The 18256-nt window shown below is 36.2% G+C and overlaps 1 protein-coding gene across 4 annotated transcripts in view; it reads left to right on the forward strand.

Moving 5' to 3' along the window:
• Positions 1 to 18256, forward strand: part of Gabra3 (gamma-aminobutyric acid type A receptor subunit alpha3) — a 228146-nt gene that overhangs the window by 144924 nt on the left and 64966 nt on the right. For all 4 annotated transcript variants that reach the window (XM_048796957.1, XM_015498004.2, XM_048796958.1 and 1 more), the window contains one exon: positions 13801 to 13868. In XM_048796957.1, the coding sequence (XP_048652914.1) occupies positions 13801 to 13868 (68 nt within the window). The remainder of the gene's footprint in view (positions 1 to 13800; positions 13869 to 18256) is intronic.

The raw sequence follows: 18256 nt of genomic DNA on the forward strand, positions 1-18256 counted from the left end.
AAGGACAGGAGGGAAAAGAAAAGCATTGGGGAATGAAGTAAAGCAAATTAGATTCCATGCTTATATAATTATGTCAAAATAAACCTCAATATTACGTATAAATATAACACATTAATAAAAACATAAAAGAAAAAAAGTATGCTAGTAATGGTACAATTATATTTATAACTTGTTTGTTTCTACTGCTTGCATATTTTATGTGCTCATTTGTCACCTGTATATTCTATCAGTGAAACATCTGTTTAGATGTTTTACAAAAATTTTATTAAGTTGTTTGGTCTCATATTGAATTTTGACAATTACTTATATATTCTGAATATATATCCTCTGTGATATGAAAATATTTCTCCCAATCTTTGACTTATCTTTTGATTATTTAAAAATTTTCCTTGAAGTAGTTTTTAATTTTGATGAAGTCTAACTTGTATATTTTGTGATTCTTGTGTCAAAATTAAGAAGACTTTTCCTTGACCCAAAGTCATGAATATTCTCCCTTATATTTTCTTCTAGAAGTTTTAGATTTTACATTTAGTTCTATTTTCCATTTGCAGTTAATTTTTGTTTACATTGGAGTTCATCCTTTGGCTTCTGTCTACCTAGTACAATTGTTAAAAAGATTATGCTTCCTACATTATATTATTACCATGGATGAAAAGCAACTGACTGGTATGTGGACACATTTCTGAAGTCTTCATTCTGTTCCATTGATCTATGTCTGTGCTTTCACCAGTACCATACTGTTTTTATTGCTATACCTTTACATACATCTTGAAGCACTCAAACCCTTTTTTTTGGAGTCCTTAAAATTAAGAACATATTTTAAAGCTGTCTTTTGACAATTTTAGCTCCTTTTCCCTTCCACATAGATTTTAGAATAAACTTGTGAATTTGTACCAATTAACATAAAACAAACAACAAAATAATTTATATTTTATTTGGGATTGGCTCAATCTATAAATCCATTTAAGGAAAACTGACTTTGCCTTAGCTTTTTTATGTCCTCTTCCCATGAAGTCTGGAAAATCAGAGGTGAAAGCCTGCCGTCTTCCCAAGCCCTTCTGAACATGTGTTAGGCCTTGACCATGTGTATGGCTTTGGCAATTACCCAGTATATGTGAGAAGTTTACCACAGCCCTTGTTCACCGAAGTATTTCCTTCTCCAACCTTTTTCTTCTAGAGATTTTCAGCCTGTCAATTGCTTGTCTTGCCTGTTATCCCTAGCCCCAGGTTGCTGCCACCAATACTTTTGTTTTTAATACGTTTTGACAAAAACATCTCTGAATGCAATCCCAGCATATAGCACAATTCCATCAATTTCATTTTCATTTCTTCCCCTTTCTTGACTTTCCTCCTCCCCCCTCAATCCCTTTCTTATACCCATTGATCTCCCTTCTATTTTCATGGGATTCACTTCTCCCACTTATTTTCCTGTAGAAAGAAAGTATTTAACTCCTGACATTTTGAGTCTGGTATCTCAGTTAGCATGAAATTCTCCAGCTCTATCCATTTACCAGCAAATGCCATAATTTCATTCTTCTTTATGTCTGAGTAAATTCTATTGTGTATATATACTACATTTTCTTTATTCATTTATGTGTTGAAGGTCACTTAGATTGGTTCCATAGCATAGCTATTATGAATTGTGCTGCTATAAACATTGATATGGCTGCATCACTGTAGTATGTTGATTTTAGTTATTTTGGATATACACCAAAGGATGAAACAGATGTAACTGGGAATGTACCAAGCTGGATGAAGCATAATGCAAGCCACTGCATCAGTCCTTGCAGGGCTGCCATTCAGGTTGAAATACTCAACCACAATTCTTTGAGAATAAATTTCTTATGCTCACTCTACCACTAGCAACCTGCACCTGGAATACAAAGATAGGAGCTCCCTCTTATCTGGGGAAAGGCAGATGCCACAGAGCTCTTTTATTTCAATAGAACAGGTTCTTTTATTTCACCACATCTTCCCCTTATTGTTGTAAGCTTTTGACAGATTCTAGAGATCTATAAAGTTGATTCTGAGACTTACAAAGTTAATGGTCAAATACTTTCTCTCATATGTGTAAACTAGAGAATAAAAAGGAATTAATAAAGGGGATGTCATGAAAATAGAAGGGAGATCAATAGAGTAGAAGTGGGGCACCAAGAAGAGGGAAAAAGGAATAGAAAGGGGAAGAAATGGAGAATTAGGTTGACCAAATTATTCTAGGTAAATGTATGAATACAACACAGTGCATTCCAATTTTATATATAATTATAATGCATCAATTAAATATAAATAAATAGAAAAAACACTAATAGAATAGAGGAAGAGAAACAGGGGGCAGAGGAGGGGAAGGGAATGGGTAGTACTGGGGATTTAAATGGAGAAAACTATGTTATATGCATTTATGAATATATCAAAATGAGCCCCACAACTATGTATAACTATAGTACACTAAAAATAAAAAAAAACTTATGATTAACAAATTGTTGGTTAGTAAACAAAAAATTGACTGACAATTTTTTCAAGGCCATAGATTTTTTTTTGGGGGGGGGATGTTCCATGCTCTACCAATTGTGGGGATATCACTCCTCTTTTATTCTTGATATTGATAGTATTTTTTATTTTAATTTTGTTTTCTGGTCAGTATGGGTGGAGTTTTATTATTCTTTGGGTTTTCCAAAGAACAATCTTTTGTCTTATACATATACATATATGTGTATGTATACACACACACACATATATATATATATTTATTTTCACTTTTAATTATTAAAAGAATAGGTTTTATATATTTCACTACAAAATGATAAAAAATGTGAAATGATAGATTTGTTAATTAGCTTGATTCAATTATTCCATAATGTAAACATATATCAGAGCAAGTTTATGATGTCACTATTTTTCTCTATAGTTTTTCTGCTCTGTTTTTTATTGTTTTTTCCTTCTACTTTCTTTGAATTTATTTTATACCTTTTTTATATTTATAGTTCTTTAGATGGTAGTTTATTAACTTTTGACTCTTCTCTTTGTTTATATAATAATTTAATGCCACAAACTTCCCTTCAATATTTCTTTATGTACATCCCAACATTTGTATATGTTGTGTTTTCAGTTTATTCGATTCATTATGTTTTGTATCATCCCTGTGGCTTCCTTCTTTATTTCTGTGTTATTTTAGAAGTGTGTTCACTAATTTCTAATGATTTGAAGGCTTCACAGATATTTTCTGTTATCAATTCCTTTTTTTATCTTTTATGATCACTGATCATGATTTATGTTATTTCAATTCTTTTAAATTTGTTAAGGTTTGTTTTAAGGCCTATCGGATGAATATTCTTTTGCACTTTAAAAGATTTAATATTCTTCTGTTGTAGGTATTGGTTGATGATGTTCACATCTTCCTTATGTTTATTAATTTTGTTTGTACATACCTTACCTGATTTCTGATAGAGGAATATTGACCTTTCCAACAATAATTTGGGGTTTGTTTATTTTTCATTGATCCTGCTTGTTTTTGCCTCATTTATTTTAAATCTTGCCTCATGTGTTTTGAAGCCCCATCACTAGATATATACACTTTAGGCCTTGTAATGCCTTACCTGTCATTCAATCATGTAAGTCTTTATGTTTCACAATTTTTCTTTCTTAAAATTTATTTTATTGATATTAATATAGACACAGCATTTCTCTTTCAGTTATTATTTACACTGCATACATTTTCCTTTCCTTTGTTTTTATCTGTTTCTTGTACGTGGAGTATGACTAGCATTTTTTCCAGTCTGACAATTTTTGTTTTGTTGGTATGCTTGGCCATATACATTTAATATATTTTTGTGTATGTATCATTTTATTGTTTGTTTGCTTTTTGTCTCCCAGGTTCTTGTGTTTATCTTCTTTATATTTCCTTCATTCTTTTGGAATGTTTGAATATTTTTTTATTATTTTATTTTAATTAATTTATAGTCATTTTAGAATCATGTTTTATGAGATTTATTAGTTGCTATAAGGATTGCAATCTTTGAAAGTCTTCTTAGTTAATATTATTTCATTCCTAATAAAGTGTAAGTCAATTTACCAATCAAGTGATGTTAATGTTGCAGTTGTTTAATTTTTTATATCAACATTCACTAAAAACACAAGATAATATTGTAGTATTTTGTTTCATCAGTCATAACTATTTTAATGAACTTAAGAAGGAAAAATATCCTTATATTTATACATGATTTCGATCCCTGTTCCCCATTCTTTACTCCTAATAAACTATTTCCCCCCCCTTACATCATATTTCCCTTGAGCCCAAGAAATTTCTTTTTTTAACCACGTATTGAACCCAGCAGTACTTAACCACTGATCCACATCCCCAGCCCTATATTGTATTTTATTTAGAAATAGGGTTTCACGAAGTTCCCCTCAGAAGTTTCTAGTGACATTTCTTCCTTATGAAATTAATGTTCACTAGACACCACCAGAGAGGGGCCAGGGTTACGGCTCAGAGGTAGAGCACTTCCCTAGCATGTAGAAAGCACCAGGTTCCATCCTCGGCATCACATAAAAATAAATAAATAAAACAAATATTAATCAACAACTACAAAAGTATTTTATCTATCATTATTGTGTGTTTGAAGCAGAGGGGTTATACTGAAATGTGAAGTTACCTATGCCATATTATCTGTAAGTACCAAACGTGTTTCTGCTTCTGGTAGTCTTTTCTAGTTTACTATGGCTATGGAAACTACAATATTTTAATATTAGAATCGTAACAAGATCAACTCCTTTTTTAGAGATAAAAAGAAATACTATCATAGTTCACTTGAACTAGGACCTGGACTAACTGGTTTTCACATTCATATGTTAGTTATATATTAGGTTAAGAATGTGCAGGCCGTGCAAAAATGAAAGTGCATACCTGTAACATTTTGGAATGTTTTCACTGTTTTAAAGATTTACTGCACATCTCCCCTGGCTCTTGGCTCTAGATATGCTTTTAGAGTGGAGAAGACATTGTGCAGTTATTTTTTTCTGCCTATTTCATTACTATATTAGTATTTATTTATTGTTTCTGCCTTTGATCCTATCTATTTTTTGTTTGGTGCTTCTGATATACTTTAGTCTTAGAAACTAGTGAACCATGAATTCATATTTTTTCATTGGGCTTTATTGATACCTGTGCTGAAACTCGTCATATTCTAGATAAGTAAGCTGATAATCAGGAAGGCAAATATCTTAATAAGGGTCAGAGATCTTGTCAGCAGCACTTCTATAGCTTGTACAAAGATCTTCCAAAGTCAAATTCATTAATTTATTTACTACACTCTGTGTATCTGTTAGGTTAAATGGCAAATAATAGGTATAAGGGAAAAGCTAAGAGAAAGATTGGGGAGGCAAAAATCTAGAATGTGTAAAAGACAAGTGAGACCAGTTGAATCAACAATTGAAATATATGTTGGTGCTTCACAATATAAGCATTAAGTGTCAGATTGAGGAATAGGACAGTGATAAAGAATAAGGAATGCTGCAGTTAATGACCCAAGAACCAATATTTTTGGGGACCTGTGAATAAAGTGGAATGGTCTGAAAGGTTCTCTACTGTCCACTAGCTATATTTGGATTGTAGGCTGTTTCAACTTTATGCAAGATGTGCAATGTATGCTTATAACACAACACCAGGAAGAAATTGCACAAGATTTAAGGGACCACAATCACCACCACTTGAACTTTTCCACTCTGGTATTATTCTACTCTTTCTATATATAGTTTTAGTCAGCTTTTTGTTGCTATGACTAAAAGACCTGACAAGAACAATTTTAGAAGAGGAAAAGTTTATTTGGGGGAACAAAGTTCAGAGGTCTCAGTCCATAGACAGCAGGCTCCATTCACTGGGTCTCCAGGTGATGCAGAACATCATGGTGAAAAAGTCTGGTAGAAGCAGCTCACATGATGATCAGGAAGCAAATTGAGACTCCACAGATACAAATATGTACCCCATAGCCATGCCTTCAATGCACACTTTCTCCAGCCACACCCCACCTGCTTCCAATTACCACTCAGTTAATCTCATCAGGTAATTAATACACTGATTGGGTTAAGACTCTCACTACACAATAATTTTATTTCTAAACCCTCTGGCCCGTATTGGGGAACATCTCACATCTAAATCATTTTATATATATATGTATGTATATATATATGCTGTCTCTTNCCCTGGTTTCAAGCCCCAGAACCACACACACACACACACACACACACACACACACAAAGAGAAATGGAAACTGAGACAGAGAGATACAGAAAGAGACACAGAGACACACAAAAAGAGACAGAGTAAAAATTCTAGCTTCATGTCCTCAAAAGGAAAGCAGCTGGCTATTAGAATTTTGCTGTACTTTCCAGCGACTAGATACTTTTGCTGCATTTTCTGGGTACTACATACTAAATGATGTGTCATAGACAAGACAATGATAGATCTCTAAGCCTACCAAATTACAAAAGCTGTGAAGTTTGCCCAAACAGCCTATAATACAGGCTGTAAGTTAGTAGCTGAGTTTATAATAGAATTCAAGATTTCTGGTACACTATTGTAATTTCTGCTTCCCTAAACTACCTGCTTTTGATTTTTCCAGGGAATTTTTCTGTGATTAATACTATTGGGATTATCAATGAGTACTTAGCAAATCACAACACCTCAAGCTTTATAAATGACAGATGGAAATGCCATTAGCTTGAGAACAGAACACACAATTGTCATTTCTATGAGAGCTTGTGTATAAGTCATTGTAGTCCATTCCTTAGGTCCATGTAGCTAGCAAACCCAGATAACTAGTCCTATGGGAGTTCATTTCCAGGAATCCAGTCACTTCAAACATGTATATGCAATGATGAACACTTATTTTCCCAAATTCCTAGTGATGTGGAAGTGAGAAAACAGAAAAGTTGCCTAGTTGTTCTCTTGGCTGGATTCCCAATCTTGAAAGTCTCATTATTCTTAGGAAAAATGGCATTGTGAGGAATTTGAAGTGTGTTTCATGGCCTGTAGTTGAGATAAAGAGGTGTGGTTGACTTTTTTCCTTATTATTCGTCTCATAATCATGTATCTAATGAAATTGTGACAAACTTTACCAAAAACATATTTTAGAGGGTCAATAACAAACCGACCTTAGCCAGAAGAAAGTGAACGGAGATTAGGGAGGGTGCTTAAATCCATATCAAAAGAGAAAACACAGTCTAAGGAAGTTGGGACAAGTCTGGAAATGAACAAGAGCATATTTAGGGGTGTAATGGTCACTCTTTAAAATCTTGCAAGGTCTTTAAATCTCAGCTAGGCATGGTGGTAGATACCTGTAATCCCAGAAACTCAGGAGGCTAAGTCAGGAGCGGAGCACTGCAATTTTGAGGCCAGCCTCAGCATTTTAACAAGGCCCTGTCTCAGAATAAAATGGAGGACACTTTGTTGTTGTGGGTTCAAAGGGCAATGCTAAGATTAATGTATATTTGAGGTTAAACTAGAAAATTCAGTTTATCATGCAGAATATATTAAACATAAATAAAGTGGTCATTTGGTGATTCTGTGATATTTACTCTTTTGGATCAGCAAGTAGAAAGAATGTAAGGCTGCTTCATGTGTTTTCCAACAATGATAGTCCTAATAAGTGTTAAGGAAGTGTGTGGCCATATGTATGTGTATATATTTCATATATGTTTGGGTTAATTTGGTACCATTGAAGCACTTATAATATCACAGTAAATTTGCAAAAAGAAAAGATAATTCATGTTTTCTTTCAGAGGGAAACATTGGAAGGATATTAAGTCCATAAAATCAATGAATAAAGAGTGAAGGAGCATATGTAAGCAATGATGAAAAAATAAGCCCTGCTTATTTTCCACTAATTACTATTTCACATTTATCTTTATTGATAAGGTTGCAAATAGGGACTAGACTCTGAATTGTGACCCTCATCAGTTTTAGTCTAATTCACTGGTCTTTGTGTCCAATTAAATGAAATCACAAATTTTTAATTATTCCTTCACACAGAGGAACTGGAGTGCTAAGTGGATTCTGTCTTCTCTGTCTGGGGCCCAACACCTTAAACTTCTGTGTGAATTCTGCCCACCTGGTATAATCAGGTAACTCATGTGGTCTAGCCTCTGGAATAACATTAACTAGAAGTGATAGCTAGCATACACTGAAAACTGAATATCCTCAGAGCAATTCTGAGGTAGGTGCTATCATTATTCCAATTTTCCAGATGAAGAAACAAGTATAGAAGAGTTAAGTGACAAAAGGCACACAGAGAACAGTGGCAGAGCCTAAATTCAAACCCAGTTAATCATGCTTTTAAGCGCTCTATCATTCTTTTGTAGGGAACTTCTGTGTGTTTTCTCAAGTACCTTACTTTAAGATTCTAGATTTCTTAGGCAGAGAATTAGATTAGCTATTGGGGCATGGTGGTCCCTGTGTAGAACAATGGAGAGATGTCAGATATCCCAGTGTTTGCCCGGGCTTGGAATGGAAGGTCAGATACCTAAGGTTGTTAATATAAATTCAAAACACTCTTTCATTTGGACTTCCAGGATATGAGTAGAATCACTTTTCCACACCTTTATGTTTGAGGGATTTGGGTCTCCTCTGGTGAAAAAAAACATTATGTCTCTTTTTATCTCTTAGCATTATTCTCTCATTTACCCATTGTCTCTTGCTAGGTTTCTATATCACTAGTTTTATTTCCTCTTATCTATTCCTTTCTTTCCCTCTCTTCACATTTTTTCCCATTCATCCTGTATTTCCATCTTTTACCTCAAATCCTTTTTAATTACCTCTGTCCTTTACCTTTCCTTCCAGCCTTTCCTCTCCCCCACTTTTTATTTCACTTCCCCTAATTCTCTTACCTGCCAGATTTTTTCTTGAAATTAAAGAAGGGGTTTGGTATCCATTATAACGGACTGATTACCAGAGTGAACTTCCAAAATCCCCTTTTCTGCAGCTAAAGAGTAACCAAAGAAACACATTCTTTTGTAAAGCTTATACCAAGTCAGGAAAAGAGATCCAGAACACAAGTATTTCTGACTACCCCAGGGCTCTTTTTTATGGCTGGTTCCTTTTGTACCCTCAGAATTAGTACAGCCTCTTGCCACTTGACTGTTCCACTAGTGTCATTAAGTGCTGACTTGGCCTGAGAAGTAGAAGGAAGAGAAGGGAATTTTGACAGGAGATCTTTTTTTTTGTCACTTTAAAGCTGGGCAACTTTACACAAGATCTCTCCAGTCCTATAATATCCTTGAATTTTGTAATATCTTGTCATCAACTCTCTTCTCATTTTTCCCCTGTAAGCTGAGTCCTCTGTTGAAAATGTATATAACTCTTTTAAAATTGTACAATTCCATTGGTGTAGAAAGTCGTTGTGTGTCTGGAATGTCCTGCCTATTATGTAGGATTCTAATGTGATTATGATCTCTTCCATTGATTAATTAATTGTGTTTTATGTACTTGGGAGTAGGGCAATTGGAGTCATTATGCCAAATAGTAGGTGTAATGGATTTGCTCCACCAGCAAATGAGCCTGGTATTATGTGTGAGGAAACATACCTTTAGGAGTCGTATTATGAGTTCTGAGGCATAGACTCTGCTCCTTCAAGTACAGAAATAGCTCTGAGGCAGCCTGTACCCTAGACAAGAGCCCAACTATTTAAAACACAACTCTAGTTTTAGAGACATGGTATTTGCTGATTAAGCTTAGGAGCAAATTGTGTCTTTTGGTGAATTGATTATAGTGTTGATTATTACTAAATGATACTTATAGTCTCTTCTGAAAATGGAATGTTTTTGGATGAGTGCATTGGCCTTGAGTATATTGAACCCATCAGTTCTTCAGGGATAGTTCTGGAATGTGAGAAATCAACAAGATATGAAGTATATTCAGGGAGAATCCAGGACTGCCTGAGTGCAGAGAATATGGTACATATGGAGGAGGTAAATGCCTTACCTCTCTGTGAAAGAAAAGAAATAGTACCCTAGGCTTCAGTAACCAATTCATTATACACATATATAAAATCTTGTGTAGGCTTTATTGATGATATCTCCACTAGGGTCAGGCATGCTCACCTAGAGTGGGACTTTGATGACTTACTGATATGGGCTTTACGTCTGGAGTAGGCTGCTTTGCCTTGTGCTCTGAGACACGCTGGCATGAGTGGGCCAAATGAGCTGCAGTGAGATAAACAGGGCTTATGGAAGCAGAAAACAAGAAACTTAGAAGGGGGATAGCTTCATTTTCTGGGTATCCATTATGATTTGAATGTTTGTGTCTTTCCAATATTCCTATGTTGAAACTTAATCCTCACTGTGATAGTATTAGGAGGTGGGGCCTTGCAGTTCTGATTAGTCCATGAATGGGATTAGTGCTTTTATAAAAATGGCTTAAGAATACTTCCTAGCCCCTTCCAGTATGTGATGATACAGAAGATACCGTATATGAGGAATGGGCTCTCAGTTTTGTTGGGGTCTTGATTTTGGATTTCCCAGCCTTGAAAACTGTGAGCTATAAATTTCTGTTATTTAAAAATTATCCAGTCTAAGGAATTTTGTTATGCCAGCAAAAATGGACTAAGACAGTATTATTTTGCCACATGACAAATATTCGATGGAATTCATCCATTAATACAAAAAAGTGTTTAGTGGACACCCTCTGAGTAACAAACCACTATTCTGTATGTTGAGGGTATAGAGATAAAACAGGGATGCTGCCCTTCAGAAGCTCTTCGATTAGGATAGTATAATAAAGAAAAAAATAAATGTAAAGAGAATGTATCACGTGATATCAATTATCTCCAGACCTCAGTCACTCAGCAAAAATGTATTTCTCATTCATGTAAAGTCGCTTGCGGACCCAGACTACTCACCAAGGCAGTTGTCCTTCATAGCTCGTCACTCCAGACTCTTTTGATCTTATGGTAGCACCACATCAAATGTGTTTGTTTCCATGATCTCTTCTGCATAGAGGACCTTGCATTAGACCTTAAATTTTCCAGAAAGAAAGGGACACAATACTTCTTCCCACAACTTGAACCAGCCACATTGCTCCTTTATACTTTATGTGAGCAAGGGAGTGGTAGTACAATCTACTTAGGTTCCTAGAAGTGGGAGAGAGCTGGATTTTGCAACATTTGTAACCTAACACAGGTAATGGTAAACCTAGTGAGAGAACCCAACATGAGTGAATACTAGGGATCTCTAAGTGCCCTCTCTAAATTATGTTGCTTTGGGAATCTGGTGTAATTTGCAGTGCTACCTAAAAAGATACTGTTATGGTTTAACTATGAGATGTCCCCCAAAAAGCTCATGTGTAAGATAATGCAAGAAGGTTTAGAGGTGAAATGATTTGGGTTATAAGAGTCTAAACCCAATGGGAGAATTAATCCTCTGATAGAAATTAAATATGTGGTAACTCAAGGCAGGTAGGGTGTGACTGGAGGAGGTAGCTCTTGGGGGCCATTCCCTTGGGGTATATATTTTATCTCTGTTGATGAATTCTCTCTCTCTGCTTTCTAGTTCCATGTCCCTAGATGCTTTCCTCCACCATACTGCCTTGCCATGGGCACTGGAAATGGAGTCAGCTCTCTATAGATTAAGAGCTCTGAAACCATGAGCCCCCAAATAAATTTTTGCTCCTTAAAATTGTTCGTGTCAGATCTTTTGATCATAGTAGCATAAAATCTGACTAAAACAGAAGAAATTAATACTGAGAAGTGGGGTTGTTGCTGTACTAACCTGAACAAGGTTTGGGGGATTTTTGGAATTTGTGGGAGGAATTTTAGAAAGTTTAGCAATGCAAGCTGGAAAAGTTTCAGATTGTTATAAGTGGACTTGAAGAGGGAATTCTGGTGAGAGCTCAGAAGACTAGACTGTAGGCTATTCATGTTATGTTCCAGCTGAAAAGTTGTCTATATTTTGCCCAAGTCCTGAGATTTCTGTGAGACTGAATTTATTTATTTATTCATTTATTTATTTATTTATTTTCCTTTAATTTTTATTGTTGGCTGTTCAAAACATTACATAGTTCTTGACATATCATATTTCACACTTTGATTCAAGTGGGTTATGAACTCCCATTTTTACCCCGTATACAGATTGCAGCATCACATCGGTTACACATCCACTGTTTTACATATTGCTATGCTAGTGTGTGAGACTGAATTTAAAGATGATGGACTATTAATCTGGCAGAAGAAATTTCTAGGCGGCATAATATTCAGGCAACGGTGTGGATATTACTGGCAAATTTCAGCCAAGTTTATTGTGATAATCAGGAGCAGAAAGATTTGAAAATCTTGCATTTTGGCCAGAAAACTGTGAATAAAACTGGGGCTAATGAAGATGTAATGAATGTTAAAGACATTACAGTCACTAAAGAAATGGTAAAAACTTTATCCAGAAACAATAGGACAAAATGGCTTGAGGAAATCTAGGAAATGGGCAAGCCACATCTATCTCAGGTTCAAGGGTATAAAAGTAAAAATTTCTTTGAGCCCAGTGGGGTACCCACTTGCATGGGTAGGGGTAAGAATTTGTTTCACCAAGTGCATCCACCAAGGCATTCAGAGACTGCTGCTGTAGTTTCTGGAGGCTTGGCTACTGCTCAACACAGCAAAAGACCCTGGCATCAACCATGAGGTGCTGGTTCTGCAGGATTATAGGATGCTGGAGTTAGGGGGTCATGGAGGCTTCCACCAAGATTTCAAAGGGAGGCCTGGGAGGCCAGGCAAAGTGCAATGGGGAGGATTGCCTATGGGCTGCCCCTGAGAGGGCATTGCATGGAGATGAGAGAAAGAAGCCAAAGCTGCTGGAGACCCCTGAGATTATGAAATGACAGTAATGTGGGAAGTCTGCTGAGGAAAACTGCAGGAATCAAGCAGAAACAAGCCAACAAAGAGGCCAGGTAGGTTGCAACCAACAAGGTCACAGGGGCAGAGCTACACAAGCCTTTTGGAGAGTACATCATTATCTCCTGTGCTCCAAATAGCACACATGGGACTAGAGGACTTGTTTGCCCAGATGTATTTCAGTCTTACTTTGGTCCTATCCCAACTTTCTATGCCCCTATTTTTTCATTTTGTAATGGAAATGTTTACTCTATGCCTTTATATATTGGATATTTGCAATTTGCTTTTTTTAAAATTTTTTATTGTTGGTTGTTCAAAACATTACATAGTTCTTGATATATCATATTTCACACTTTGATTCAAGTGGGTTATGAACTCCCATTTTTACCCCATATACAGATTGCAGAATCTTTTGATTTTTACAGGAGTGCACAATGAGAGATTGCTTTGAGTATCACAGGCTACTTTGGACTTGGACTTTAGGACAGTTCTAAAACTGTTAAGACTATGGGGACTCTAGGAATGGACTGAATGTGTTTTGCATTATGAAATGGCCTTGAATTTTAGGTGGCCAGGGATGAGCTGTTATGGTTTAGATATGAGGTTTCCCCCTTGGCCTCTGAGGAATGGAATCAGCCATCAATGGTCTGAGAACTCAGAAACTGCAAGCCCCCAAATAAACTTTTCCTCCTTAAAATTATTCTTGTCAGGTATTTTTTTTTCAAGGCAAGAAAAACAACTGACTAAAATAGAAACCTACTTTATGCCTGTATCTAGCATGTTCTCTGTGAAGTACAGGACAGGTGAGAAGTTCTTGAGGGGTTTTTCCTATGAGTGTGTGAAACATCTTTTCTCAGAAATAGCAAGTATTCTCTCTGATCTAAGGCAACACTCTTTCATGATATTCTGCTTTTTTTTACTTTATTTTGCTCAGATGCCGTGACTGAAGTGAAGACTGACATCTATGTGACCAGTTTTGGCCCTGTGTCTGACACCGACATGGTAAGTTTACTTCCTGGGAAAATAAAAATGAAAAATGACGCAATAGGTTTAAGAAAACAAATTGGTATTTTCTCACAGTAGGGCCTTGTAGCTGTGTTCTGAGGAGAAATCTTGTTTCACATGAATTTTGTACCCTCACTAGTCTAGGTTTAGCCAAATCCATCTTTCCCCTGCTATCCTTAACCATTCATAAATAAAAGTACAGACCCACAGCAGGCGAATCCTTGTCTTCTTCCACAAAATACCCTTAAAAACTTGGCGTGGCTCCCTATCTGCAATCAAATTTTCTCCACCCTTTCCCTTTATACTTTACCAACACCATACATATACTGCTACAAATAGATAATGTGAGGAGAGCATTTTGGTAGGGATCCTTGCATAAGCAGCCAACAGTGTCATCCAAGAAGTCTGTTCTTTGCAACTGAGTTTAATTCACTGAGGTCATGAATTGACTGGAGTGATTCAAGGAGTTTGGAGAAAGAGTCTAAACCACTACTGGATACTGATCCTTCTATATATGTAGGCAGGATGACACCTTTGGGATAGACTTAAAGAATATGGCAGGACATAGCAGAGTTAGCAAGGAGATGATCATGAGCCATCTGCAAGAAAAGTGCTTCTTCTCCCATCATTCTCTCTTGCTGCAAAAGCAAAGAATATTGTGAGGCATCAAGGTGAGACATTTCATACTAATAGGCCACACATCAGTACCTACTGATATCAGATATTTGATCAAATCATCATATAAACAAAGAAGCAATTATCTCCTCTGTATGCCTGGCAGTTATTAGATGCTAAATGTTTTGAGAATAAAAAAATTAATATCTGGGAAAGTATGTTCTCTCTCTCTCTCTCTCTCTCTCTCTCTCTCTCTCTCTATATATATATATATATATATATATATATACATACATACAATGCATTAAGAGGGGAGAGGGCTTCTTTTGACCTAATGAGTAAATACAAGCATTTGAATAGGGAAGTGGTAGAGTTTTTCCTGTAGGTAATGCAGAGCCACTAAAGAGATTTGAGTAGGATTGTGAAAATATAATAATATTGTTTTAGAATGACTTATGTAGTGGTCTATATAGAATGGACTGCAAGGAGGAAAATGCGGCTGAAAGCAAATTTAGACATACTGATAAATACATGGCTCATCCATTAGGAGTGAAGTCTAGGAGTCAGAAAAGAAGATTAGTTCTCAGGAAGGGAAGCTATTAATATGTATATATTTCTGATCTGGAATGTCTCCTGAAAAGCTCATGCTTTGGAAACATGGTTCCCAATACAGCAAGGCTCAGAGTTCTAGGCAATTATTATCAGTGAGTTAATCCCTTTGATGAATTAATAATTTGAATGAACTGCAGAGTGATAACTGTAGACAAATGGGGCATGCCTTAAGGAAGTAGATCATTGAGGGAGGACGCCCTTGGCGATTATGTTTTGTCCCCTCCTCTCTTTTTCTCTGTCTCTCTCTATTGTCTGTCTTGTTTTTCCACTGCATCGACCCTGGTTGCCATGATCTGAGCATGATCTGAGCAGTTTTACTCTACCACATCATTTTCACCATGATGTTCTACCTCACTTCAGTCCCCAAAGCAATGGAGTTGGCCAACCATGGAATTAATCTCTGAAATCATGAGCCAAAGTAAACTTTTCTTTCTCAAAGTTACTCTTATCAAGTATTTTGGTTATGGGGATGAAAAGCTAATACAGTATGTGAGTGGTTAAGGGTAAAGTAGACTCCCTGTGAACTCCTTGACAGCAAATGCTGAGTCTTCATGGTTTCCCAGGCACTTATATCACTTGACACTTAAGGAGAGCTCAGTAAATGGTGTGATCAATGAATGAGGATTCAAAAAGATGATTATCTCTTAGGGAAAGCAAGGAGGCCCATATGTCTAGATTGCCCCCTCTCAACCTGTTATCTAGCTTCAGACTCAGGAATGCATTAAAGTTGTAGCCAGTTGGCCATTCAAGAAGTACTCTTTAGGAACTCAACTCTACATTAAAGGATGCTAGTGGGCTGGGGCTGTAGCTCAGTGATAAAACACTTGCCTTTCATGTATGAGGCACTGGGTTCAATCCTCAGAACCACATAAAATTAAATAAATAAAGATATTATGTCCATCTACAACCAAAAAATATTTTTTAAAAAGGACATTAGGGAAACCAATATTCAGAGAGTTCATAGGCCATCAGGAACAACTGATTCACCATGGATATGCTCCCCTTTTTTTAACTGCTGCGAATTGATTATGAATTAGGATTTTTATTAAACATTACCAAAAACTCCTCTTTTAAAACACACACATTCATACAAATACTCTTATTCTCACTCATGTGCCAACATCCGCAAATACATTCAGACAAATATATACCACAGGCTGGGGTTGTGGTTCAGTGGCAGAGCACTTGCCTAGTATGTGTGAGGTACTGGGTTTCATCCTCAGTACACATAAAAATAAATAAAATAAAGGTTAATTGACAACTAAAAAAATTATAAAATGTATACCACAAATACATACAGAATAAACACCACCAACACACTCTAAGACATTCTGTAAGCATACACATGAAAATAGGCATCTAAATCTAGTGATACCAGTGAAGCACATCTGAAGTTCTTCTCCCTCCTCCTCTTCCACCCATGGATGTGATAGGCCCTGGAGACATTTCTAATAATCCAGATTTTCTCTCTCTTTTGGAGTTTTATGTTTCACTTCTTTGTTTTTCTTCATCGCGATTAAGCCAAAGTAAGAGGATGGTTCTTTCCCTCTTAGGGCTGGCTAGGTTCTTGATTTGTTTCTAGTCAAACAGAGAGTTTTGGTCCAAAATATTTTCCTAAAGAAATAGAAGTAGTATTTTGTTCACAAAGAAGGAAACTTATAGTGCCAGTTTCAGCACTGATTCATCACCAACCATAATCTTTTGCACCCATAGCATTCATTGACCGAACACTGGCTTCCTTCCCACAGGTACAGCTTCTTAATTTGACAGAAAGCACCTTAAAATTATGGACCATGTCTATTTTGTTCATCTTAATACCATAACTGCCTAACTCAAAGATGATTTTGAACCTGGTTGAAATCAGAATTTGATAGGCATCATGAATGTAAAGGTTGTGTTAACCATTTGCAAACAATGGAGTTAGACACTGAAGCAAGACATAGATCCTCAGTAGTAATATCAATTCTGTGTCCATGACCTCCCAGGAGAGCGAGAGAACAGAGATATGACCCCAAGGCTACAAAGAGTTTAGTGCAAATGCACCTTCATTGACACTTCTCTCTCAAATTGGGTTTGTCCACCCTTAGCAGTGAAGTCTGGCTCTTGGCAAGTGGAGATATTTTTCATGGTCTCCCAAGATCCTTTGAATTAGAATGTGAAGAGTGGGAAACAGACTGAGGAATAGTATTTTGTGCTCATAGCCAATGATTGGAATGAAAGGTAGAAACAACAGATGACAAAATAAAATGTGTGCTCTTCTGATCCAAACCAGCTTCTTTCTTAGCTTCCATCCTAGCTGTCAATATTCTGAGTCCCAGGCACTGTTCCACATTTTCTCCTGATCCTTGGACAAACAGGAGGTACAGGGACCCAGGATCCTGGGTTATATATTCAACAGATACCAATAAAACTAGTGAAAAATATAGAGGACAAAGAGGAATCATGTTAGGAGACTCAGGGAGAGAAAAAGTAGGAAATTTAAAATGCCAATTCTAGGTAGTTTAAACTTACCTTCTCCTCAAGGATATTTAACTATTTAGATCCTACTAAGATAAAAACTGCTAGCTATAACTTATCAACAGAGAAAATTCCTAGGGTATATAATGGACAACCAACTATTGATATAAGGAGATAAGACAATATAAGAACTAACCATCTAGCTTAATGAGAAAAATGAAATGGAAACTTGGGAAATGAGAACCCATAAAAGACATTATAGTCATAATTCTTGAAAACACATTCAGGTAACATACATTCTGGTCTGGCAACTATATATGGAAATCATGTGAAGTTATCAAAATAGCCTAACACTGTACAAGAGAAAATTGTGTATATTACAAAAAAAAAAAGTAGCACACAGATCTCTCTCCTGATGGTGGTTGAATGACAATTAGTGTACTTGTTTTACTCCCTAACGCAAAATGAGTGGCTATATTCTTTTCAAGTCTCCTTTAATGGCAGTCTGAGGCCAAGAATGGATTGGTCTATTTCGAAAACCTCTTGGGCTGTCAATTTTCTCTTATTTCATAGCATACTGTATTTCCAGATTCTGTAGAGGAAGGGATCCATAGCTGCTGCTTTTCTTCTTAGGAGACCTGTAATCTCTGGAATACTTTTATGGGATCTCTGGGATACTTTTATGTAATGTAGATAGAGAA

This window comes from Marmota marmota, unplaced genomic scaffold, assembly GCF_001458135.2.
Source record: "Marmota marmota marmota unplaced genomic scaffold, marMar, whole genome shotgun sequence".
In the NCBI taxonomy this organism is placed as follows: Eukaryota; Metazoa; Chordata; class Mammalia; order Rodentia; family Sciuridae; genus Marmota; species Marmota marmota.